This window comes from Myripristis murdjan, chromosome 20, assembly GCF_902150065.1.
Source record: "Myripristis murdjan chromosome 20, fMyrMur1.1, whole genome shotgun sequence".
In the NCBI taxonomy this organism is placed as follows: Eukaryota; Metazoa; Chordata; class Actinopteri; order Holocentriformes; family Holocentridae; genus Myripristis; species Myripristis murdjan.
This window is the reverse complement of record NC_043999.1, coordinates 6439406-6465855: the sequence shown is the minus strand read 5'-3', so window position 1 is coordinate 6465855 and position 26450 is coordinate 6439406. Positions and strand designations below refer to the sequence as shown.

At 40.4% G+C, this 26450-nt stretch overlaps 1 protein-coding gene across 2 annotated transcripts in view; it reads left to right on the top strand.

The window, feature by feature from the left end:
* The window catches only part of LOC115379070 (collagen alpha-1(XVIII) chain-like), an 80379-nt gene extending 68747 nt beyond the window's left edge, over positions 1 to 11632 (top strand). The window contains exons 25-44 of one of the 2 annotated variants that reach the window (XM_030079743.1): positions 2 to 67; positions 311 to 373; positions 788 to 877; positions 1389 to 1424; positions 1704 to 1757; positions 2196 to 2252; positions 2595 to 2654; positions 2827 to 2868; positions 4282 to 4309; positions 4523 to 4591; positions 4726 to 4751; positions 4905 to 5003; positions 5787 to 5931; positions 6098 to 6162; positions 6646 to 6774; positions 7573 to 7620; positions 7728 to 7790; positions 8320 to 8517; positions 8723 to 8838; positions 9657 to 11632. In XM_030079743.1, coding sequence (XP_029935603.1) covers positions 2 to 67; positions 311 to 373; positions 788 to 877; positions 1389 to 1424; positions 1704 to 1757; positions 2196 to 2252; positions 2595 to 2654; positions 2827 to 2868; positions 4282 to 4309; positions 4523 to 4591; positions 4726 to 4751; positions 4905 to 5003; positions 5787 to 5931; positions 6098 to 6162; positions 6646 to 6774; positions 7573 to 7620; positions 7728 to 7790; positions 8320 to 8517; positions 8723 to 8838; positions 9657 to 9858 — 1656 coding nt within the window. In that variant the 3' untranslated portion in view covers positions 9859 to 11632. The remainder of the gene's footprint in view (position 1; positions 68 to 310; positions 374 to 787; positions 878 to 1388; positions 1425 to 1703; positions 1758 to 2195; positions 2253 to 2594; positions 2655 to 2826; positions 2869 to 4281; positions 4310 to 4522; positions 4592 to 4725; positions 4752 to 4904; positions 5004 to 5786; positions 5932 to 6097; positions 6163 to 6645; positions 6775 to 7572; positions 7621 to 7727; positions 7791 to 8319; positions 8518 to 8722; positions 8839 to 9656) is intronic. The other variant, XM_030079744.1, reaches the window with a different exon arrangement.
* The last annotated feature ends 14818 nt before the right edge of the window (positions 11633 to 26450 follow it).

Sequence of the window (26450 nt, the reverse complement as noted above, 5' to 3'; positions counted from 1 at the left end):
GCTCCTGCTCAACGACACAGACGGTGTCTTCAACTTCTCAGGGATTTTTGAACCTCAGGGACCCACCGTGAGTACCAAACCGAAATCGCATTGAAGGCAACGTGATGTGTGTGTCTTTTCTTTTCGTTTTACTAAAAGCCTAAAAGTAACACCCGGGCTTATTTGTCCAAACCTCCAAAGTCCCTGTCAAAAAGCAAACCTCAAATAAATAAATAAATAAATATGTCAGAGCAGTGAACAGCAGCAACAATGGAGGTGTTTAGAGTCCAGACTGTGTCATCCTGCTGATTCTGATGTTTTATCTTTACAGGGACCACGGGGTCCAAAGGGGGATGTTGGGTTGCCAGGTATCCAGGGACCTCCAGGACTGAAAGTAAGTGGAGTGTGTATGCAGTGTGTCCATTTCTATGTCCAAAATGTGAAAGTGTAGCTGAAACTCTGTCCTAATGTTAGGCGGAACCCACTTCAGGCAGGAAATCCCTGAAATAAGCTTTTACATATTTTTTTTTAACAATCCTGCTCTTCCACCCAGCCCATCAAATTACAGCCTCTCTCTGAAACTGATATCCGATTGGTTTGAACTTTTTAAATAATCCCTCCCTTCGTTATGATCCGCCCCAAGTTCCTGTCACAACAGGAAATAAATAAAATAAAGGAAGTAAGATGTTATTCTCATGTTTTGCGCTGTGCATGCACTCAGTTTTGTGTATACTGTTTACTTGCATGTATTGTATCACTTATTTGTGTGTGTGTGTGTGTGTGTGTGTGTGTGTGTGTGCGTGTTTAGGGTGAAAAGGGGGAGCCAGGACAAATCATTGCAGCTGATGCATCTCTGATATCAGGCCTGTCTGGTCCGGTCGGGCCCAAAGGAAGCAAGGTTCCTCATCTTTCCCTTCACAATATTTACTTTCAAACGCCAGGTTCAGAGACTCACACACACCTTCTGAGGTCAACAGGGTTTAAATTCATAGTTTGCCCTTAAAATAGTTCCACATGAGAATATTACGCTCAGTTGAATATTACCCAAAAGTCAGATATTGATACTTTTTTTTAAAGTTTGCAGTGTATGTCCAAATATTCTTTTTAAGAGTTGGCATATCCTATAATCTAATATCTTCACAAAATATGACCTTAGTCGGATAAAGTTGATTCAAATTAAAAAAAAAAAAAAAATGATTGCATGATGAGCATTTTGTTCAGTTCATATTTATGTTTTGTTGTGTCTGCAAGTCCCATTTGCATTGAATTACTCTGAAGTTTCTGTTTGTTCCTCTAAACAGGCGCATTTGTGAAATATGGAAATATATAAAAACAGCTTATCCCAAAATGACCCATATCCAGGATATAAGCCAGTATTTGTGCAATACTCACTGTGTCTTTGTTTTCAGGGAGATAATGGCGTAGCTGGACCCCCTGGAATTATGGTAAATCCTGGAAAAACATCTTTTTTTTTACCTTCTGCGTTTTAAAATGTTGTTATATTAAAGTTTATGTTATGCACTTTTGATGACACACAGCATCTTAGAACCAAAGCAACAGCAGAATAAGTTTAGATTCATGTTGGATCAATATCACCCTGCACAAAGAAGCTGAGCCTTGATTTTTAGCCACTGGTGAGGTTCTGCTCTTAGATGAACGTCACGCTTCAGCTATAATCAGGATGAATTTAAAGAAATGCAGTCACTGTCTCTTGTTCTCATCAGGGGCCTGTGGGACCACCAGGACCAAAAGGAGAATTTGGTTTCCCTGGACGCCCTGTAAGCAGCTTCTACGCACTAAACATTTTGATGATTACACCATAGATCTCCAATTTTCACTGCCACGCGAACAATTATATCATGAAAATGCGATTTTAAGTAAATGTCTGATTTTGAGGTTTATTTGACGACGGTATGTTCCCAGTTAAGTTCAGACACTTCACTTTTTTTTTTACATCCATTGCAATTAAGAATTGCTTTTTATCCTGCCATGAAAAACACAACCCATGCATAAAGCCTCAGTCCGCGGTTTGAGCCCATGCTGGGTGCCGAGTTTTGTCAAATTAAATCACACATTGACACGTTTAATGAAACTACCCAATTTCCCCAGCTTCCCCACAGGGATCATTAAAGTTTCATCTAATTTAACTTTCCATGCTGCTGTTGTTTGTAACTTAAATGCTTTCGACTAATGTCTGTGTGTGTGTGTGTGTGCAGGGTCGCCCGGGCCAGATGGGGCTGAAAGGAGCGAAAGGGGACTCTGCGGGTCTGATGGTGAGTAAATATCAGCACACGGCCACTGATGAAGCAAATTTCCACACACTGGCTGTCAAATCAACAACTGATGTGTGCATGTCATCACAATTGTGTGTGAAAGAATTTATTTAAGCAAAAGACAGTGATATCCAGGCTTCTTGCATGGGTCTATATATATTTAATGACAGGGGTCAAAGGATATTGGATAATGGAGTTGAGGATGAGGATCTCCGTTTTGTTCTCGTTTATCTGGAGGAAGTTTTTATCCGTCTTTTAATTTCCTCGGGGCAATCGAGGCAATCCGAGCTAATCCTGTTCTCTTTCACTCTCTTATTTTGTCGTCTTTTTCTCTCCTCTCAGGGACCCCCTGGCCCACCCGGACCACCGGGTCGCCCAGGAATTTTCAACTGCCCCAAAGGAGTAAGTGCACACCACGCACAGCATAGCCCGCACACACACACACACACACACACAAACACACACAAATGCATACACTCAATGCTCAGTCTACTCTGTCATCAGTACCCTATACTTTATGCGCTCCGAACCGGTATGTTCTCACGCTGCTTTCTGTTTCCCCTGTTTTCTGAAGACAGTTTTCCCCGTTCCTCCCAGACCGCACTGCAAAAAGGCTGTAAGTTTGGTTCCCTGCGAGGACACCAGTGATAAAACATGGATACGTCTTCATACGGGCTTTTATTGCAGCCTGCGCTACCGTATTTCCTCAGTTTTTTCATTTTCGATCGAGATTTATTTCCAAAGGGAAATTACCTTTTTACCCCTGTTTTACCCAAGCTGACATAAAAAAATAATTAAGGGATGAATGGAAGTTTATTATAAATTCTGCAGTACATTGTTGATTCTAGAAACTGGCCTAGATCTGATGTTTTTGTCAGATGTGAACAGATCTGATTTTTTTTTTTCCCAATGCCAGTGTCAACAACAACAACAACAACAACAACAACAAAAATACAGTAAATTTTCAATTCTGATTTGGGACACTTTCCTATGTGGTCCCAAAACAGATTTGTATGATTGCTGCTGATATGACGGCTGTCTGAACATTCAAAATTCATGTTTTTTTTTTTTTGTTTTGTTTTGTTTGTTTTGTTTTGTTTTTTTCCCACTGAGCATGCTCACATCTCTCTCAATCAAAGCCCTTTTTTGCCATCTTGCCCTCAACCTGAACATCTGACACTCTGCCGCCACACCTCTGTTACCCCGGCAGAGTATCCAAGAAATGAATGTCTCCACCACCATTTCTTTCAATGTGATGATGGACTGTCGTGCAAATGACATTTTTTGCTGTTCAGCAGCATGCTTGTTGTGCGTGTGCCCATGCTGGGTCAGATCTGTCCACGCCGATGTCAGATACTGGTCGCATAGAGCAGTCAAAATCAGAATTGGGTCCATTTCAGCTGCCGTATGAACGTAACCTTTCATTCAGGCTGTGTAAAAGTCAGTATCAAGGTGGATCCATTATTTATACAAGCATGTAGATGATAGGCTGCCTTCTTCCTGAGTGTCTGTCCTGCCTTGATCAAACCTCGGTTGCCTCTGTGGAGAATCTGTCTCCATATCTTAATTTCTTTACCTGCATTGTGACTCTCATTCAGGCACCTTTGTCTCCCTCTGTCTCTGTCACACTCTCACTTTTACACATCCGCCATCACGTTCTCTCTAACAAACGAAAGTCAAAACGAAAATGCACGCTGTTCTGTGTGACGTTGCTAGGTCTTAACCCTCTCTCCTAGAATAATTTGAGGATGGGCCTTCGTTATTCCTGCATGCTGCATGCTGTGAAAGCTCGCTGCCTAAATGCAACACAGGTAGTGCTAAAAATGTGGACTCCGGAAAGTGCATGTGTCCACCACTATAACTCCCTTTATTAGAGAACGTCTGACCTAATCACTAATAATGGAATGATTGATTTCCCTCAACCCTCTCTTTGAATTTTACAAAAAAACAAATCCGTTGATGTTACCGATGATTTCTGAATTGAATCCACACTGACTGCCGTTAACTTGTCTTCGCTTCATTTCTGCAGCTGAACGCCGATGGAACTATCGCAGATGGTAGGTTGGGTCATATTTTTACGACTCTTCACTTGTGTTTTAAGTAAAATTTTAAGTGGTACAAAAATAATCCATATAATCCAAATAATAAATAATCCAAACATAATTGAGACTGAGAATGGATAAGCTATAAATGTCAGTTTTGGGATGGTGAGTGTGATGAAGTGACTTTTATTGATTGATTGATTGATTGATTGATTTTAATTCCCCAAGGCGACTGTCAGACAGGCCCTAAGGGAGAGAAGGGGGAGCGGGGCTTTCCTGGGATGCCGGCTATACCAAGTGAGTCAGCACATCGCCTCAAGGATCACAGCACTCCCAGTTTATAATAATTCATGTACAATTTGTTTTTTAAGCTAATATTATTCATCCTGATTTATTTGTAATTTATTCATTTATTTGTCATTGCTACCTAGATGGATTCCCAGCTAGAGGAGGTTGGGTAAGTTTCAAATATGATTTTACTTTTTTTTTTTTTTTTTTTTGTAGTTCTTGTTTTTGTTCCTTTCTCGGGTATGTGACCCATGGCTTGTGTGTGTGTGTGTGTGTGTGTGTGTGTGTGTGTGTGTGTGTGTGTGTGTGTGTGTGTTCACAGGATCAGAGAGGTGAACAGGGTGTCAAAGGAGACAAAGGGGAGAAGGGAGAGGCAGGGTTGCCTGGGCGACCAGGTATCCCTGGGAGACCAGGACCTGTGGTGAGTCAGGTTTCCATGGAAACATCTTTTTTTTTTTGGTCAGAATTCATTTTTGTGTAAGGCACTGAAAAACTAAGTGTTTGATAATACTGACTCAATTCACTTTTGTCCAAACAGCACTGGCAACACCGTGCTTTGCCAAATTGCCATGGTGCTGAATCTCTTTTCATTGACTAGTCATCGTAATATGTTTATGGAACGCACATCACACAAAATCTGATGTGTAAACGGTAGCTGTGTGTTTTTTTGTCTCTTTGCTACAGCCCAAGAGAAATTATTTGGAAAGTGGTAAAGTGTTAATGCCTTATAGATGCAGGGAGGAAGTGATTATATAAGGCTACCCCTCTCTGTGTTTCCTTACATTCAGTTAACAGGGGTTTGTCTTTACTTCTGTAAAATTTCCTTGCTGCCACACAAAATATGTAGACAATTAAAATTTGGTAGTTTGTGTGTCATGAATACTAATAAACTAAAATAGAAGCACTCTGGGAGAAAAACCTTGATCTAGAGATGAAATCTTTGCACAAATATATATTTATATATACAGTAGTCGAGTTGTAAAAAAAATTCAGGGGGGATGGTCAGTTTTTTTCACTTGATGAAAAGTGAGGATGGCAGTTTTACAGGCTGGATGATTTTGACTGTTTTTATTTCAGGGGGGATGCAATCCACCCTCATCCCCCCTCAACTCGAGTACTGGTTATATACATCCTGCAAACACATCAGCACTGTTACTGTCCAGGAAGAGCTTCATGAAACAGTGACCTCTCCCTTGTGCTTCAGGGACCCAAAGGAGAGTCAGTGCTCGGACCTCCAGGCCACCCCGGGGTGCCAGGCTCCCCTGGTGTGCCGGGCTATGGCAGACCTGGTCCTGTCGGCCCTCCTGGGCCACCGGGCCCCCCTGGACCACCCTCAAGATACGGCTCAGGTACAACCCATCAGTGATATTTAAATCTGAAAATTGCGGCTAAATCTAACATAATTATGCTCACATACTTCACACAAACTACCAATCCTCAGAACTGAAGCCAGGAATCAAACCACCGAGTCAGTACAACGTGCAGCGTAATATGTAAAGTGTTTTGTTGTTGCAGCTGTGACCATTGCTGGCCCGCCCGGCCCGGCTGGCCCCCCTGGACCTCCGGGTAACTCCGCATCTGTAAGTCAGCCTGCCTCTGCTGGCTGTTTTGTACAACAGCTTGTCATAAATGTCACACCAGCATGTCATGAGATATTGTAAAGTCACAGCTATACCATGGCAGCTTCATCACGACATCTCAAAGATCTTTACATTTGTCCATCAGTATTCCTGCTATTATCTGTTCACCTAGTTTTCAGTCCTCAAGCGGCACGTAACAATAAAAGCGGCACTTTGACATGCATGTGTCTCGGAGTCGAGAAGGTCTTGTCTGCGCCCCAGAGAAGGGGGTGGAGTTACACTTCACTCAAGCCCAAAACATCAACAACAACTCTTTGCTTTCTTTCACAGTTTGCCTTAATTGTCCTCATTCCCTTGGAGGATTTTTGCTTTATGACTATTTTAAAAAGCAAGCCAGAAATATCACACAACACAAAAAGAGGCCAGTGTTTTCAGTGATATGTATTTTTTTTCCTCCCCTCCTGTGCCTCCTTCTTTCTTTAGCTGAAAACATTTTCTACCCGTGAGAGCATGATGCAGCACACCCTCAGGGACGCAGAGGGAACGCTGACCTACGTGTCAGGGACAGGCACTCTGTTCCTCAAAGTTCCCCAGGGATGGAAAGAGATACAGGTACAGCCTCGAGTTACTGTTGCATGTAGGTCATTAAATCCCACGTGGCATCACTGTGAACAGAAAATATGTAATCACACCAGTGCTGAGGAAAAATCGTAACCGTCGAATATACACATTAATGTCAGGAATTAAATAAGATTGTTTTTCACTCTTGTGTGTAAACCTTCATGTGAAAATTATAGTTGAGGCGTGCCGTTTTTGGAAACTGTCCTCATTTGAAGGTGTAAATGCACAATTCCATATCACCAGTTTACAAAAGTATAGTCTTTAATTGTTGTACTTAATTTAGTTAGTTTTAAGACCTCTGGGCCTTTGAAACCTGTTAAAATCCCATAATAACTGGGAAAATACATTTTTCCCCCTCAAGTCTGGAAGAAAAAAAAACATAATTTTTTCAAATACATGTTTTTTGTGTGTTTTTTTTACTCTGTGGTAGAATTGAGTGGAGCTCTGAGACGAATTTGCTTCTTAAATCACTCTGTAGTTTGTGGCCTATTTACTGACCCTCAGTGCTGAATCAGGGCATTTTTTTTTTAAAGGGCACAGCATCTCTCTGTGTCTGAAAAGTGTTTTTCTTCACCTTAACAATGAAAAAGGTTTGCATTAAACATTGTAGAGGTCCATTTTTTTTCTGTATGTTAACCATTCAGTTAACTTTAACATAATTCGCTATCAGCAAAACACATTTCCAGGTTCTGTAAAGTTGTGCTCAACCGATCCCGACAGATAAAACAGTGTAAGTATAAATATAAATATGCAGTAATGTGTTCACTGCTCTTTATTTTGTCCCCCCAGCTTGGCAGTCTGATCTACCTCTCCAATAACATTATTCCACAAGACGAGGTAACATATTATATTATATTATATTATATTTAGGACTTTTTGTTGGGGGTAAATGTTGCATAAACATTCTTGACCTATTTACTGTCTACATTCCTCTCTTCATTCAGCCTCGACCGGCGTATCAGATAAGAGGAGACACAATGCAACGAATACGCTCAGTGAGTGAAAGGGTGAGTAAATAACAATAATAACAAAGGTGGTTTTTACGACTTTTGACCTCTTCTTTGCTATTACACTGTTTTTCTATATCCTTTCCAGATAGATGTTTTTTTTTTTTTTTGAGCAAATTGCATTGTCTTGGTATTTTTTTGCAGCACTTCTGTTTAACCTAAATGTGTCTTTTCTTGGTAATGCGTTTTATTTAGGTTTACCACTTTCCATAATGCTCTAGTCTCCCTTAAATCTGTTTTGTCATGCAACTGCAAAAATACTTGGATTTCAGTGAGAGTCGTGCACAGATTTTTATTTAGCATTTATAACTTTTTTTTTCCATTATCCATTGAAAATTGCTCTAAATAATAATAAATGACTTGACTCACTTGCAAAGTCATACCCTAACAAAATACTACTTTGACTTAACTGCTAACAGACATTTACAGCAAAATATGAGTCAGTCTGTCAGTAGAGTCTGCAGTGGAGTGACCATGGCTCTCATGCTGATGCTGACTAACACCGGCGTTGTTCTTCCTCTGCTGCCAGCTCAACCTGGTGGCCTTGAACCAGCCCCACTCAGGGGACATGATGGGGCTCGACACCGCCGACCGCATGTGCTACGAGCAGGCCAAGGCGATGGGCTTGGCGCCAAACTACCGCGCCTTCATCTCTTCCCACAAACAAGACCTGGTCCACGTGGTCTACCCAGGTTTCCGCGAAACACTGCCGGTCACCAACCTCAGGGTGAGTCCGCTTCTTAGCCGGTGGATATGAAGGAAAATATTTAATTTTTAATGAGCAAACCCAGTGTGACTTTGTTAGTTAATAATAAAACTTTCACCTTGCAACACAGGCTAATGGAAACACAGCAGGCAATTTTTTAGTAGATTTTTAGTTGATAACTTTAGCATCCAAACTGACCTAACACCTGTTGTGTTTCTGCTGTTAGGGAGACGTGATGTTTAGGAACTGGCGGTCGATTTTCAGCGGCGACGGGGCGCCAATCAACGCCAGGATACCCATCTATTCTTTTGATGGCCGAGATGTTCTGGCGGACCCCTTCTGGTCAGTAGCCCAATTTGTCTGCCTACTTGTTTCTATCTATCTATCTATCTGTCTGTCTCAAAATGTAGTAAACCTTTTAAGAATGTAAAAAAAATAAATGTTAATAAATCTGTTAATATAATACATTACTGCCATAAATTCTACCTTTTAACAAAGTTTATAATGTTCAGTTTTTGTTGACATTGTGGAGAATGTGTCAATTTAATTCTGTGTTTATTATTGAGGTTGTAGTTTGCAGAGATTGTGTGCTGGACTACATTATATTGAGAAGTGTTTCTAATTTTTTGTCCTCCCCGTTTCTATACAATGAGGGGGACAGAATAGTGGAAACAGCTCTCAATAAAATGCAGTCCAGTCCAACAGCAGCACTAACTATGAGCTCAGTGCCAAACATAGAACTGAATGAACACCTCTGTTACTGTGACAAAAATAAAACCTGAGCATTATAGGCAGCAGAAAAGGAAACTTTTTGTGCAGGTGGACCTAATAGAGTTGCCACTGAGTGTATTTAGAATTGATGATGTAATAAAAATATTGTCTGATAACTTGCAGGAGTAATATGAATGTAATAACTTGAGGTGTTAAACAATATCAATGCATCGTCAGCCTGTATGAGGGAGTAATCACTAGAATGTATTAATGTCATTATCCAGCAACTTATAGTATGACATTAAAAGATTTTTATCGTATTTTTTCACTATTTAGATGGATGTTTTGTGACATTCTGACAAGCTTTTTGATTGTTTGTACAGTTTTAACAGTTAAGTATCTCTCTCAGTCGTCACAGTATTAACCCTCCGTGTCGTCTCATCTCTCAGGCCGCAGAAGAGCATCTGGCACGGCTCGAGCAGCAGAGGTCTGCGGGACGTGGATAAGCACTGTGAGACGTGGCGGGCGGACCACATGTCCGTCATGGGCTTGTCCTCCAGCCTGACCTCCGGCCTGCTCCTGGGCCAACAGACACGCAGCTGCTCCAACCAGTACATCGTCCTCTGCATCGAGACCCACAAAAACCCTTAGATGCGCCTCCCACCGCAAAAAAAAAAAAAAAAAAAAAAGACACATCCCAGCCGCCACAGTGTCTTTTGAGACCAAAACTCCACACTCTTAAAAAAGATGTATCATTTTCAGCACATCCACGCATCTTTGTTTTTTTTTATCCTAAAGGTGCTAGGTGTAGCGTTTTGTGTTTCTCACAATCAAGACCGCATTTCCCGCTACTTGTCCCGCATCCCGCCTCCCTGGCCTCGCTCTGCGTGCGTTTGATGTTTTGATGAGCGAGAAGACGGAGAAGAGTCAATAGAAACCTTTTTATAACAACTTCTGCATTCTGACAGAGTAAGCTAAGGTGAAGTTGAAGCTATGCAGTGAGAATACTGGAACTGGAATAAAGTTGTGTATATCTTGCAAGGTGAAAAAAAAAAAAAAAAAAAAAAAAGAAAGGTTCTTGCTTTGTACCGCAAAGCAATCCAGAAGATATTCCATAAAATCCAAGACCATGGCACATAATCTGAAACGCATTATAGAAGCTTGTCGAGGCTCTTTTATTTATACTAATGCCTCAGAGGTAATGTGATTAAAATGCCACAAGTTGCAGCTTTAACCTTTAAGACAGACCGTTTTTTTTTAACTACTGGCCACTGAGCAGCTGCACCGGAGCAGTTGGGGGTTAAGTGACCTTGCTCAAGGGCACGCTGACAGTGCTTGCAGAGGGAAAGGAGGGCATCGCTCATTCACGTCCATAGTCACATTTCCCCAGCCAGCCAGCCTTCACCTTGTGATTACAGGCCTGCCCCACTCACGCACAGTAAAGGCTGTACAGGCCACTGCTGCCCCACCATCTAACACATTCGAGCCGCTTCTCTGCAAAGCATGTTAATCAAATATATTGTAACAAAGAGAAAGCATATTCACGTCCAAAAAGGTAAACCAGGTCCAGGGCAAAGTATGGTTATTTGTAGCAACATTTCGATCTGTGTCGAGACGCCGGGGTGTGTTGAGAATAACATCCTTTTTACCAGTGCATTTTGTCCTCCATGTTGAATCGACGGGCTAAAGCGGAGACTGAGGACGCGACACTGAGGAGCAACAGGAATCTTTCGCTGCCTTCAAACCTGGCAGTTTTTACAATCCACAGATTCCCAAAGACTGTTGTATTGTGTAAAGGGCTACTTCCATTATGTTTACAGGTTGTCATGGAGGGTTTTTGAACACTTCTGCAAATTTTAGGAGTTTACTCGATGACTCAAGGGCCAAAATTATGTTACCACAGCTTACAGTGTCCCTATTCAAGCAATGGGATGACCGGACAACCAGTATTGCCACCAAAGTAATTTTGATGCACTGTATTTCATTTTTGTTATATATATATTTTTTTTTGTTCCAACATTTTTCATCCAATGTGTTTTTGTTCTAGCTTTTCATGCATCTGGTGATCTCACTCCTCTAGCAGTACTTTCTGTCCGTAGGCTATTTAATTTAAATTCAATGAATTATTTATACCGTGTCCGCACATAACGTGAAATCAGATGATTAAATTTAAGAATGTAATTTATCGTTTGTTGTTTGTCAAAGTGAATGTTAATTCTCACGTTTTGCCTCCTCGTTTTTTTTTTTTTATACAGTGTTCTTAATGATTTTTTTTTTCCTGAGAAACATTGACAACAGTCCAAACTGAATTCCACAAAGTGTATAGAAATGCCATTGAAACAAGCAAGTAAAAAAGTGATATGCTAACACAACCAAAAAGCAAAAAAAAAAAAAAAAAACTCAAAACATTTCCAAGGGCAAAAGTGAGAGCATATGTTTTTTTGTATAAATATTGGTGCTTTGTTGAATAAAGTTTTCTCTTTTCATAACCGGCTTGTTTTTTTTACTGTCAATAAAATGCACAGAGATTCTGATATACCATCTAAATCTATCTAATCTACACCATATGGACAAAAGTATCGGGCCACACCTCTTAATCATTGAATTCAGGTGTTTCATTCAGTCCTGTTGCCACAGGTGTATAAAATCCAGCAGCTAGCCATGCAGTCTGCCTTTACAAACATTTGTGAAAGAATGGCTCGTTCTAAAGAGCTCACTGAGTTCCAGGGTGGTGCTGTAATAGTAATGTAATAGGATGCCACCGCTGCAACAAATTACTTGTATAGCACGCCGCCACTGGACTCAGGAGTGGTGGAAACATGTCCTGTGGAGCGACCAATCATGCTTCTCTATGTGGTGGTCTGATGGCCGAGTCTGGGTTTGGTGAACACCAGGAGGAGGAAGGAACGTTCCCTGCCTGACTGCATTGTGCTGACTGTAAAGTTTGGAAGAGGGATAACGCTATGGGCTTGTTTTTCTGGGCTCGGCCTCGGCCCCTCAGCTCCACTGAAGGGAAATCTTAATGCTTCAGCTCACCAGGACATTTTGGACAACTCTCTGCTTCCAGCTTTGTGGAAACAGTTTGGGGAAGGCCCTTTTCTGTCCCAGCATGACTGAGCCCCAGTGCACAAAGCAGCACCATAAAGGCATGGCTGGCTGAGTTCGGTGTGGAAGAACTGGACCGGCCTGCACAGAGCCCCGACCTCAACCCCATCCAACACCTTTGGGATGAACTAGAACGGAGATTGTGAGCCGGGCCCCTCTGGTCCAACATCAGTGTCTGAGCTCACGAATGCTCTTCTGGATGAACGGGCAAAAATTCCCACAGACACACTCCAACATCTGGTAGAAAGCCTCCCAGGAGAGTAGAAGCTGTTCCAGCTGCAAATGGGGACCAACTCCATATTAATGCCTATGGATTTAGCATAGGAGGTCATTAAAGCTCCTGTAAGTGTGATGTATAGACGGCCCAATACTTTTGTCCATAAAGTATATCTATCTAACCTCACTGAACCTGAAATTTAAACACAACTGAAAGAAATAGTCACACGATCATATTTTCCATTCGCAAGTCAGATCAGAATTACACAAAACGTATTCCTACTGTCATCTTTCCCTCAACACATACACCACAATAAATACATGATTAAATCAATGAATAAACAAATAAATAAATAACTCTGGTCTCTGTTGTAATCAAGCCATCATACCTTAGATTAGAAGATGTTATTTCTGATTTCTTAGTCACATTTTGTACTTCAGTGCTGTTGGTTTTCACTCATCCATTTTATTGCATTGCCGTAATCATATGTAATAAATCATATCACTGCTCTAACATCACCCACACCAACTACTAAGGGTACAATCCATCATCCATCCTATTCAACTGGACCTGACATGGTTACCTCAAAAGTGTGTGTGAAGTTTTGGGTGTTTTTGGTTGTTTTGGAGGGGTATTTTCAATAAAACTTCTCTCAGGTGTTTATGGAAATCTTTTGTAGATTGTGAATTAGAGGGAAAATTTCCAGCTCTTCCCCCCCGCCCTCTGTATCCTATTACTTCGGCTTTTGTGTTGATGGCAGAGGTGTGGCCAAAACAAGAGAGCCATGCCAACTTTGTATTCAGGACGGCCATCTTTTTCATAGGAAGGCATAAGCACTCACCTGTACCTGAGAGGAGAGAGCTGCAGCGCTTTTTAGAGCAGGACTTTGTGGGAAAAACAACGTGCCTCGTTGGGTGAGAACATCTCTTAATATACTGAAATAGTTACTGCAGAAGTTCCAGTAAATGCAAAAGACAAATGACAATATAGTAAAAATAAAACAACAGAATCACATGCACTCACATTGTTTCAGCTGTATGTTTCTGCCTGACGGTTGGAAAAAAAAATACTTCATGGCATTTCTCCTCAACTTATTTTGCAGTTTTCTATCATACACAATTATAGAAACACAGACATAACATATTTTTTCCTTCTAAACTTACTATTTATCTATCAAAGTTGGTGATTTAGGGATTTGAGCGACCTCATTTGAAGTCGCTCTGGACAACAGCAAAGCTAAATGCCTTAATAGTGTAAAATGAATGTAAAATGTTTGGCATGAGTCATAAATTATCCAAATGCCGTTACTTAGAAATACATCTGCTTGTGTATTCTCAAAAATATGAACGTGTAACATCGTGATAGTCGAGGTGCCGTAGGATCTGCCTCTCTATTTTCGCTTTGGTCTCTGTCTATTGTATCTCCGGTAACCGGATCACTGGGTTTGCTTTATGTTTTTACACTGAGACAATCTCCTGAGGACCGCACCGAGTTTATGGCACCGTTGCAAGGCTGCGAGGCGGTCTGATCCTCTGATCAAATCCCCTTAATCGTCAGGAGAGACCGTGCCTTTGGTAGTCACTGGTAACAGGATCTTTGGGTTTAGTTTGATGTTCACAGAGACAGTCTCCTGCTATTGTATGACCTGACTGTATGGCAGCTTTCTCCGCCACTTAATTAATGCATGTGGGTGAACAACATGTGACTTGGTCTTCAGCAAAAAAATAGTGGGAATACAAACAGGTAATATGAGATTAGGCGAGTATAATGTGCAGGTGTCACATGGCGAGACCATTGTCCGCCGCCACTGACGGTTCTGTCTTTTGTGCTTATTTTGTCTCTGGAAAAGCTGGTCAAACAGAAACTGCAGCCGTGGTATCAATTTTTTCAATATTTACTCTGCAATATGTATTTAAGGAGCTGTTTCTCAATCCATGTTTTGAATATGGAACTGGTGCATAATATGTTTACAACTTTCTGTCTGCCATGAAGGAATGATGTCGCCTGCTTGCCTTCTCCTCCTGGTCCTCCCTCTGGCCTCAGCTATAAGCTTCAACTGGGGTCCCTGTCCCAGCCCCAGTGTCCAGGCCAACTTTACATTTCAGCGGGTAACGTATACATACACAAACACACGTACACACACACACTGGACATGCTCACAAACACTCTGTAACGCTCCCTTTCTCCCAACAGTTCACCGGCAAGTGGTACAAGATTGAAAGCCTCCCTACTTATCTAGCAACATACAAGTGTGTAGAAGCGAACTTTCTCGTGGACATCTTTGGCAAGGCCATGGCCATTTTCACCAAGACTGTGTGAGTTTTCTTTTTTTTTTTTTTTTTTTACCCTCAGTAGCATCTCTCCTTATAAAATCTTCTCACAAATTCAAAACAGGCCTCAGTGTCTAAAATGTATCCTTTAATACACCCGATGCCCTCTTTCTCAACTAGTGACGATGCTGTGGAGGTAACAGAGGGATCGGTGCATCAGGATATTGGAGAACCGGCCAAGCTTCAGATTTCTTACTACTATTGTAAGCCTTCTGTCTCTACATGCAGAATTTAATGCACCACAAGTAAACGTGTTAAAAACGTGGCATTCATACAGCATGTGTCCTTGATATTGTTTTGTAAGTAATTGTAATGTTTATAGCATACAGCATTTTGGGAATCACTTTACTTTTTTTTTTTTTTTCAGTCTAGAGACACCACATTTGGTTTCTGCACATAAATCTTGCACATATATTTTGTACATATTTATATATTTATTTATATATTTATACTGCCTCTCTCTGATTCTTTTATCCTTGTTCTTTTTATTCCTTTACTTTTTATGGTGTTTATCCAATCTTTTTATTGTGACCAATGCATCCTTTTTTTTCGCTTCACAGTGCATTTCTGATGTAATGTCGAAATGACAATAAAGGAATCTGAATCTGAATCTGAATCTGAATCTGAACCAGCCTAGAGTGCTTTAATAAATCTTACTGACTAACTCTCCCTCTTTTTAACTGTAGTGTTCCCCCCAGAGCCCTGGTGGGTGCTGGCCACCGACTACACCAGCGTGGCTGCAATCTACTCCTGCACCAGCTTCTTAAACTACTTCCACCTAGAGTACGTCTGGATCGCCGGCCGCACCAGATCCCTGCCCCCCGAGGTGGTGCAGGAGGCCAAGATGGTGTTTCAGCGTAACAACATTGACGTCAGCAAGTTGGTACCTGCTGACCAAACCGGCTGCTAGGCTGAGCAGTGTGACCATGGAGGCCATGGCAACATCACACACTATTCCTTTATTGTAGCACTTTGTAACCATTAGCTCTGATTTGAATCGATGTAAATATATAAATGTCGCTGCTATCTCCGCAACAGACTGAGCAGGTGTTGGTAACAGGATTACGCCACATTTTAAATCAAAATGTAATCTGAGACTAGGAGGGCCGGACACAAGCAACATTTTATTCCCCAAAGTAGCTTCTAGTGCTGTACTCATGCTGGACCTTGGTATGATTTGGTAAAGGAATGATACTTTCAGTTTTCCATTGCAATGTTTAGTTAAGAACACACATACGCCTGCATAACTAAGGCTGGCTTTGCATAATGCAACTTTCATGCAATCAGCTTCAGGTTTAAAATGAAAGTTTTACTGTTGCTATTTCACCAAACCCATAAAGAACATCTCACATGATGAGGCAAATCTTGTGGTTTTCTTTGGACGGTTCATTGGAGTTTTTTATAAATAGATAGAAAGATAGTCAAAACTTAATTCTACTAAGTGTATATTGAAACAAGCAAATGAAAAAGTGATATGCTAACACAACCAAAATACAAATAAAGAAAAAAAAAAAAAAAACATTTTCATGGGCAAAAGTGAGTGTATGTTTTTGTATAAATATTGGTGCTTTGTTGAATAAAGTTCTCTCTTTTCATAACCGGTTTGTGTTTTACTGTCAATAAAATGCACAGAGCTTCTGATATACCATCTTAATCTGTTAAACGACACTTCAAAAACATGTCAATTGAAACTGAAGTCCAAACAGAACTGAAAGAAATCCTTACACAATCATATTTTCCATTTGCACGTCAGATCCAATGTGTTAATACTGAGGAGAACGTTGAATGAAAAATGAAATGAGTCCAGCAAACGACATGCCAACCCAACTGTCCCACTCTCTAATTCTTAATTATACAAAACTTATTCCTAACTTTCATCTTTCATCCAACACATACATCACAATAAATGAATAACTATCACTGGTATCTGTTGTAATCTAGCCATCATAGCTTTTTGTGTACTTTTTTTTGAGTATTTAAGTTAGTACTTTTATTTTTACTTATTAAGTACATTTTTTTTTTTCTTTAGTATGGTGCTTCACTACATTTTAAACCAGATCCATCACAGTGGACAAATGATCCATGACAGGTTGTGGATGCTTTCACAATTAAAGCTCATTCAGCACAGATGAGGAGAGGAACTTGCTTCTGCTTTGTTGGTTCTTTCCAAATTTCACAAATTTCACTTTCCAAATTTCACAATAAAAGCCACACCATGAAAAACTGCAAATGGTCAACGGAAGCGCAGGCAATTTAGACTCGCCTGGCAAAAAATGTGGAATAAGTGTGTGGGAAAAAAAGGAGATGATGAAGAGAACAATATATGTACTCAACCATCATATTACATGCATATTTGATATTTCTCAGTTGACTCTACAGGGTCCTCACTTCAATCAACACTTGACAGTTTTATGTAATGCCCCTTTAAAAGCATGTAGTGTGCAGCGTGTTCTCTCCTCCTTTTCTAACTGCATGGAAAAGATCAGAAGAGCTAACACAATTACTGTTTGAACAAAGGAACTCCTTTTTCCTTTGAGTACCTTTAAATGAGCTACTTTTTTATTTTTACTCGAGTATGTTTTTACAGCACAACTTCTACTTCAGTAAAACATCAGTAAAGTAAGAGTACCCCAACTTGAATGGCAATTTGTAGTACTCTATTCATCAGTAATTTTTGGGAGTGTTTTTGTTTTTTTGGGGTGTATTTTGAATGATGTCTCTGTGAGGTATTACTGGAAATCTTCAGCTCTGTATTGTATTACCTCATCTTTTGAACTGACAGCAGATCTTTTTACTAGTCCGTGAAGGTGTGGCCAAAACAGGAGACCCGCACCAACTTTTTATTCAAGACGACCAGCTTTTTCAAAGAAAGGCATAAACGCGCACCTGTAACTGAGAGGAGAGAGCTGCAGTGATTTTACAGCAGGACTTTGTGGGGGAAAAAAACAACTTGCCTCATTAGGTAAGAACATCTCTTTGTGTTGATAATATACAGAAGTAGTTAGTGAAGAATCTACAGTAGATGTGAAAAGATCTTGAAAGGCTTCAATATATGAAAAAAAAAAAAAACAACCGAATCACATGCACTCTCATTGTTTCAGTTGTTCATTCTTCCCTGAAGGTTAAAAAAATAACTTGCACTTTTCTATAATAATACGAGCATACAAGACTTAACATATTTTTCCTTCTACACTTGATATTTATCTATTAAAGTTGTTGATTTAGGGATTTAAGTGTGCTCATTTGAAATTGCTGTGGACTAGAGAAAAAGCTAAATTCCTTTAATAATATATAGTAAAATAATCAAGGTTACACTTGAGGGTAAAATAAAAAAAAAAAAAAAAAAGTTTGGGATGAATCATACAAAGGCTGTTACTTTCTCAAAAATATGAACATATTAACATGGCCATGGTCAAGGTACTATAGGATGCTTCTTGTTTGTTGCTACAGAATAAATCTGCCTTCCTATTGTCTTTTTGGTCTCTTTCCATTGTATCTCTGGTAACAGGATCTCTTTATGCTTTTTTACACTGAGACTCTTCAGTCTCTTTGGATCACTTTGGGGGAATGCAAACAGGTAATATGAGATTAGACGAATATAAAGTGCAGGTGTCACATGGCAAGACCATTGTCCGCTGTCACTGATGGTTCTGTTTTTTGTTTTTTTTTTCAACTTGTTGTCTCTAGAAAAGCTGGTCACACAGAAGCTTTTTTTTTTTTTAACATTTACTCTGCAATGGGTATTCAAGGAGCTGTTTCTCAATACTATGTTTTGAATTTGGAACTGGTGCATAATACGTTTACAACTTTCTGTCTGCCATGAAGGAATGATGTCGCCTGCTTGCCTTCTCCTCCTGGTCCTCCCTCTGGCCTCAGCTATAAACTTTAACTGGGGTCCCTGTCCCAGCCCCAGTGTCCAGGCCAACTTTACATTTCAGCGGGTAATGTATACATACACAAACACACGTACACACACACTGGACATGCTCACAAACACTCTGTAACACTCCCTTCCTCCCAACAGTTCATGGGCAAATGGTATGAGATTGAAAGCCTCCCTAACCCTCTAGAAACATCCCAGTGTGTAGAGGCCAACTTTCTTGTGGATGTCTATGGCAAGGCTGTGGTCATCTTCACCAGCACTGTGTGAGTTTGTTTTTTACCCCAAATAGTATCTCTCATTCTAAAAATTCAAAACATGGCTCAGTCTCTTATGTGGGCCCTTTAACTCCCCTGACATCCTCTTTCTAAACCAGTGACAACAGGGTGGAGAAAATCGAGGGATCAGTGCATCAGGACATCGGAGAACCGGCCAAGCTGCAAATTTCCCACTACTATTGTGAGCCTTCTGTCTCTACACAGAATTTAATGTACCACAAGTAAATGTTAATGAGCTAAAAAGGTGGCATTTTTACACAACATGTCTTGGATATTTCAGAAAAACTTCTTTTTGAATCTCAAGTAGGTTAATGTGTATAGCATACAGCATTTTGAGAACAGCTTTGCTTTTACTTTTTTCTCACTCACCCTAACCATTTGATCCTCTCCTCCTCTTTTTAACTGTAGTGTTCCCCCCAGAGCCGTGGTGGGTGCTGGCCACCGACTACACCAACGTGGCTGCAATCTACTCCTGCACCAGCATTTTAAACTACTTCCACCTGGAGTCCATCTGGATCGCCAGCCGCACCAGATCCCTGCCCCCCGAGGTGGTGCAGGAGGCCAAGATGGTGTTTCAGCGTAACAACATTGACGTCAGCAAGTTGGTACCTGCTGACCAAACCGGCTGCTAGGCCGAGCAGTGTGACCATGGAGGCCATGGCAACCTCACACACTATTCCTTTATTGTAGCACCTTGTAACCATTAGCTCTGATTTGAATAGACAGAAATATATAAATGTCGCTGCTATCTCCGCAACAGACTGAGCAGGTGTTGGTAACAGGATTACGCCACAATTTAAATCCAAATGTAATCTGAGATTATGAGGGCCGGACACAAGCAACATTTTATTCCCCAAAGTAGCTTCTAGTGGTGTACTCTCAAAGAAATGATACTTTTCAGTTTTCCATCACAATGTTGAGTTCAGAATACACATATGCCTGCATAACTAAGGCTGGCTTTACATAATACAACATTTAGTGTTGCTATTTTACCAAAACCATAAAGAACATCTGAAATGATGAGGCAAATCCAACTTGTGGTTTTCATTGGACGGATCTATGGAACTTAAGCACAGCTGAAATGCACAAAACTAAGCATATTATTCCAAAGGGAAAAAAAAGTAAATTCCTGCATACGCCTTTTCACCTCTGCCTTGATTTATTTCAGGGAGTTACTAAAAAGTGTGTGCGGTAATTGACTTTTTTCTTTGGAATTGGATTTTCAGCGACTTTGATTCCCTGCACCACGCAAGAGACAAAGCAAGCGCTGTGCGTGTTGCCTTGTGCTCATCTGGTATGCATGTTGTTGCATTTGTTTGGAGTGTTTTCGTGATGTGCCTTCAAATGTGACACACAAGACCGCCTGAACAACCAAGCGCCCATCCGCTGACCTAACAAACAAACAAACAACTGAACAAAGAACCAAAAGACTGCACGGCCATTCAAACGAACAAATACCTGACTGACTGTCTGACCTGCTGACCCTTCTACCTGCCAACCTACCCAACAATCTACTTATTTACCTACTGTATCTAATTGTCATTCCACTGGCCTACCTACCTATTAGCAACTGACCTACTGACCTGCTTACCTGCCTACCTACATGCAAACCCACTGACCTACCTACCAACAATAGTACCAAAAAAGTTCCCTTCCAATGTAGCTGATATTATACACAGGGTGCTGTATCAATATGCTTTTACGTAGGGCTTATAGTAGGTATAACCGCAGCTCTGCTTACCGAGCTTATACCCATCTACTGTGATTGAAACCATCTTTTTTTGTACATTTTATCCACTCTGTAGCGCAATTCAATTCACAAATCCATGACCGACAATGCAGAAATCTTATGTTGTGTTATTCTTGTATCATCATCGTAGCTACTGTATATCTTGTAGTATATAAGCACATGAATTTTACGTGATGGAAATCTTTGTGATTCTCTGATGGTCTTTTTTTTTTTTTTTTTTTAAAAACTAGAAGCAGATAACACACACATCCTCCATGTATTGTGGCGGTGGTGTAACGCAGCAGAGATGCTGATTAAAAACATGAATGTAATCGTCACCTGGTGAAATGTTTTACTTTATGCTTTGCTTTGACAACAATGATAGATAGATAGATAGATAGATAGATAGATAGATAGATAGATAGATAGATTAAAAAATTGATTTATTCTGCCCTCTCCTGGGGAATACACTGAACTATCAGTATTTGTGGCAAAAAAGGCTTTCACTGCAGATGTATTAGGCTACAACTACTACAACTTCTACTACAACTTGTACAGCTAGTGATAATACAGCTCTTACTACTGGATGAGAAATAATATCCTCACTTGAACAACCTACACTATACCATAATCCATATAAAATCACTTATATTGTTGTATCAATTGTCATGGTAAGATTAGTCTGCTTGTTCCTGCACCAAACATAAACTCTAAAATGATCTTGAATGGCTTTAAGAACACTGGGACGTCCATTTTGGGATGCATAGCTGCAATTTAATTCAAAGATTTTACACATTTAGTCAACAGAATCTAAAAATAGCTCTTGACACACACATGCTGCTCCTTCCAAAGGTCTGACATGAAAAGTGACAACGTGCACAAACACACACTGCAGCTTGCACTGAGCCTCATGTAGGCTGTTTAGTTGTTGTGAGTTGTTGACTTCAGAGTACACAGTCAGCAACATAATAAGATATGACCACGTAATATGGTTTTTAAGTTTCACAGAGAAATCGTCTTTACATGGGAGCATTTCTGAGGGAGTTTGTCGGCTCTTTGAATATGAACACATTCCAGGTGCTGTGAGTATTTTTTTCAGCATTTTTATGTGTAGCTGCTGTGGTTTCATTTTTGTGTCTGCATGCTCTGAAAAATAATGTTGTTATTTAGTTGTCGATGCATGGACAGTGGGGGGTCAACTCCTTTAGCCTAAGGCGAAGATTGACCATAGTAAAGTCTGAAGGTCTATGGAAGGTCTTTTTTTTTTTTTTTTTTTTTTTTTCCAGAAGCTTTAATTATTTTCACTTCAGCATTTTAAATTAAATGGCTAGTTTACTGTAACCTTGGTTTTTACTTTAGCTTAACCACCATAACTTTGGCCTGAAGGTCGTGTTTGTGCTCCTTCTGGCTGCTGCGGCTGCTGATGGTCAGTCCTTCCACCTCGGCTTGTGCCCCGGTCCCTCTGTTCAAGAGGACTTCAACGTCACCCAGGTGAGCCACAAGTCCATTCATCAGAGAAATTATGATTTCCATCCATATATACATTTTAGGTAATTAGTTAATGCTCCTGTGCAGAGTCGCTGACAATCACAAGGCTTTAGCACAGAGCACATGGTTGCTGATGGACTCATTCACTGTTGCTGTGATCGAATGTGACCATGTGGCCTTTGGGATGGCCTCTCTGACTGTTGAGTTTCAGTCTAAAAGGCTAATAAACAGGTCACTGATGAAGTTTTAACTGAGAAAGTCGGTGAATTCAAGGCTTATTTATTTATTTATTTAATTCAATTCAGAGTGGCTTGGATTTGCTTTATGTTCTAAGACTATCTAGTGTAGAAATAGGCCATTTGAGGCTCTTTTTTCAATATTATAGTAAAAAAAAAAAAATCTCAAATGCTCCCATTTTGTAATAAGTAGGATTAGCTCATAAATAATACTGACCTGCAGGTTTGTCAGTTCCAGATACAGACACAGAAGAATTCACTAGAGATTTAGAAAGAGTCATTTTCACAAAAGCAGAGAAAATATGTGCACATAGATAGATAGATAGATAGAGACATTATGATTTTAATTCTCTGGTATGTGACTGTCCAGTTGCCTGCCAGTCTCTCAGACCACCAGAGGTCATCTGTCACCTGTGGTTGATTTCTAACCCTCTCTCTCTCTCTCTCTCTCTCTCTCCCTGCTCCAGTACATGGGCACCTGGTACGAAATAGAGAAGCTGCCTGCGGCGTTTGAGCGGGGAAAGTGTATCCAGGCCACATACACTCTTCTCAGAGACGGGACTGTCAGCGTTCGAAATGCAGAGCTGCTGTAAGCACTTCTCACCCCCCTCCCTCCCTCTCTCTCTCTCAAAACAAAACTTAAAATATTCCACCTCTCAGATTTTGAGAATGGGTTGAATCTTTGCTTACTGTGGCACTCCCACCATCTTTATTTGTATTTCTTATAATATATTTTTTTTCACTTTTGCAGGTGGAATATTTATTTGGAGGATCCCTATTTCTATCTTTTTCCCTGTTCCTCTTCTGTTTCTCTCACTGCGTCTCTCTCTTTTTTTCTCATCACAGGTCTAATGGGAAGATAAACTCCATTGAAGGTGTGGCCAGAGTTAAAAATTCATCCCTGCCCGCCATTCTGGATGTCAGCTTCTTCAAAGGTAAAGGACTCTGTGAGTGTGGATCCACCATGATTCAGAGGCTTGAAACCAGCCCCTGAATCACTTTCCCGCCTCGTCAGAAAGTAATTTACATTTCAGAATAATGAGGTGTGAAACAAACCAAATTGCCATGCAATCTAAATTCATGATATAAAAAAACATTTTACTATTTCTTATGTAAATTCAGGCAAAGTATTTAGAAAAATACAAGATACAATAGAAAAATTTAAAAATATTTGAATCTGTCAAGATAATCTTATTTTTTATGTTATTTTATTTTATTTTTTTCTCTCTTGCTTCTGAGGCTTCTGCAGACAGCTGAATTATATCTGCAAGTTGCTAGCACGCTCACGCTGGATCAAAGTCAAATCCTTATGAATGCATTCAGTGCTACTCATGCTGAATCTGTGCTGAAATATAACATGGATTCAACATCAGTGCTGCACCCTGAAATAATGTTGATACCGCCATGAAAACTGATTGGCACGCAACATTTACACTATTTTATGCTCTGTAGAGTAGCGGCATAGAAAAACGGCCTTGAAAATTTGACTCATGGGCCCAATATAGAATATAAGTATTATTAGTGATATTATTATGTCACATATGGGTGATTCAATTTAAAAAAAAACATTGTGAAGCATCAAAAATCCACACTTTGTCATATTTACCCCCTTGTATAGTATATTGCTCATATAAGAGGGTGCACTGGGATACTGGTGCACCTGCTAAGTGTTTTTATGTTAGTCACTTTTATCACTTTTATTCATATAGGCTAGCACACTGAAAAACAACAGGGGATGACCCAAAGTGCTTTACAATTGTGGCAGAAGGATTAACAATACAAATACAAAATTAAAAATAAAAAAGAATAAGACATATAAGCCAAGACTACAATGGAAAACACTTTTAAGAGAGAGAAAAAGGTATGTTAACAATTATTATGACTTTAATGTACAAGCAGTGCAGTATATTACAATACATACATACAACTATGTAAATAGGCCGATGGATGAACTAGGAGCCATTTGGCAGGAGCTCAGTGAGGTAAGTCAGTGTGCGCCATTTGAGGATCAACCTGATCTCACAGAAATCCGTGAAATGAGCACGACCTCTTAACAACGCATTGCGTGCTCCTGGCACATAACCTGTTATAATTACGTGTGGCCACCACGCAAACAGCGTCCACTGAAAGTCAATTAGGATCCGTGTCGTATGGCCACCACGCAAACGCTGTCCACTGAAAGTCAATTAGGATCCGTGTCGTATGGCCACCACGCAAACGCTGTCCACTGAAAGTCAATTTCATGTGGGTGGTAGTTCATAGATCCCGGAAGTGCAAATTTAATCAAAATAAAATAATAAAATAAAAAATAAAAAATCGCCAGTTTTCTAGACTAGGCTTACCATATTGACCCGCATAAAAGACGACCCTGATTTTAAGATGACCCCTCTTTTTCAAGACCATTTTTTGGAAAATAGGCTACTTTTTATATGGACAAAATCTTGTTTGAATAAAAAAGCCACCGGCCTGCATCAGGCGGGTCGGCCGCGGCACCGGCTGGTACCGCGCCCACCCGGTCAGGTCTGCGGGATCTGACAGGTGAGCGGTCAGTGCCGCGGTCGGCCCGCCTGGTGCCATGGCCGGTAGGAGTGGTAACATGGAAGGGCGCAAGCCAGTAATTTCGCCTAGGGCGGCACATAGGCAGAACCGCCACTGTATAGTTTATAATGTCATCATTTTCATATTTTTCTAGTCCACAAAAATCACATTTTAAGCCATTTTGAAATCAATGAATGAAATTTTATTTTAATCTGAAAAACACCGGCGTTACCAAGGCAACGCGCTTCATGCTACCTGGTGACTCCCGGCTTCTCGGCTTCAAAGACGTCACACCGTGGGTGGTGGTTCATAGATCCCGGAAGTGCAAATTTAATCGGTATTCTGAAAAAAAGGTCTGATTATTAGCCATAACGTTGTAACCACCCAAGGCAGACTTACCACGAGCTATGAGGATGTGTAACGATGGCATGTGTCCACAAGTCCCGTATAATATCAACTTTATTTTAAGAAAACACGTTTTATTTGCGATATCATATCATGGAGAAGCACTACATTACCCATAATCCTAGTGTTTATCAGCGACGTGTCTGATTTGACAGCTTTCATCAATAAAGTCAATAAAATCTAATAAAGTGCATGAAAGTTGATAATATGCTGATATGTTACGCCATTGAACACAACCCTTTCAGTCAGCGAAACAGAGCGGGTGGAAAAACCCGGGTCAACATTTTTTGGAAAGCTCTTGACCTCTACTATCATGTCCGATGGCAAACCAATAGGGGGCGCCACCGACTAGTGTCAAAACATGGAAAAAACATTATTTCACTATCTTAAGAAAAAAAAAATTAAAATCTGACCAAACAGGCATTCTTCCCACACCCAAAACTTTGATTAAGATTGCAAAATTAGTGATCACCACTTCATATAATAGACATAACATGTTAGAACTACAAAAGCTATGGCGCAGGACAGCTCTGTGTGTTGCAACTCTGCACGAATTGTAGCCTAGTTCTGGTACCCCTCTTCCGGGTTAGGATAAACATTGTGAATTTAGGTTTAAAAACCATACATACGGTAGTTTTTCAACAGCAAAAGCATAACCTTAACATGTAGCCTATGTTTATACCACGAGTAAAGATGTGTTCTGAAAAAAAAATATATATAGACTATATAAATCTTTAGTGCTATTTTTGATGTGTTTCCACGGTTTTTCCACACTGCCTTTCCCCGGCCTAGACTCTGTTTGTGGACTTTTTGCAGTTTGAGTTCTGTTCCTGCTCTGTGTGTCCCTCACCTTTACCTGCTGCTTTGCCCTGCTCACCTGCACTGTGTCACTCTCCTTATTATTTTCACCTGTCCCTTGTTAGTTTAGTCCCTTTGGTCTCCACCCCCTCTGCTCTTTGTCCTCTCCGGTGTCTGCAGTGTTTTCCCTCCATCTTCTGTCCTGGCCTCTTCACCGGCTGTGTCTTGTCTCTCTAATT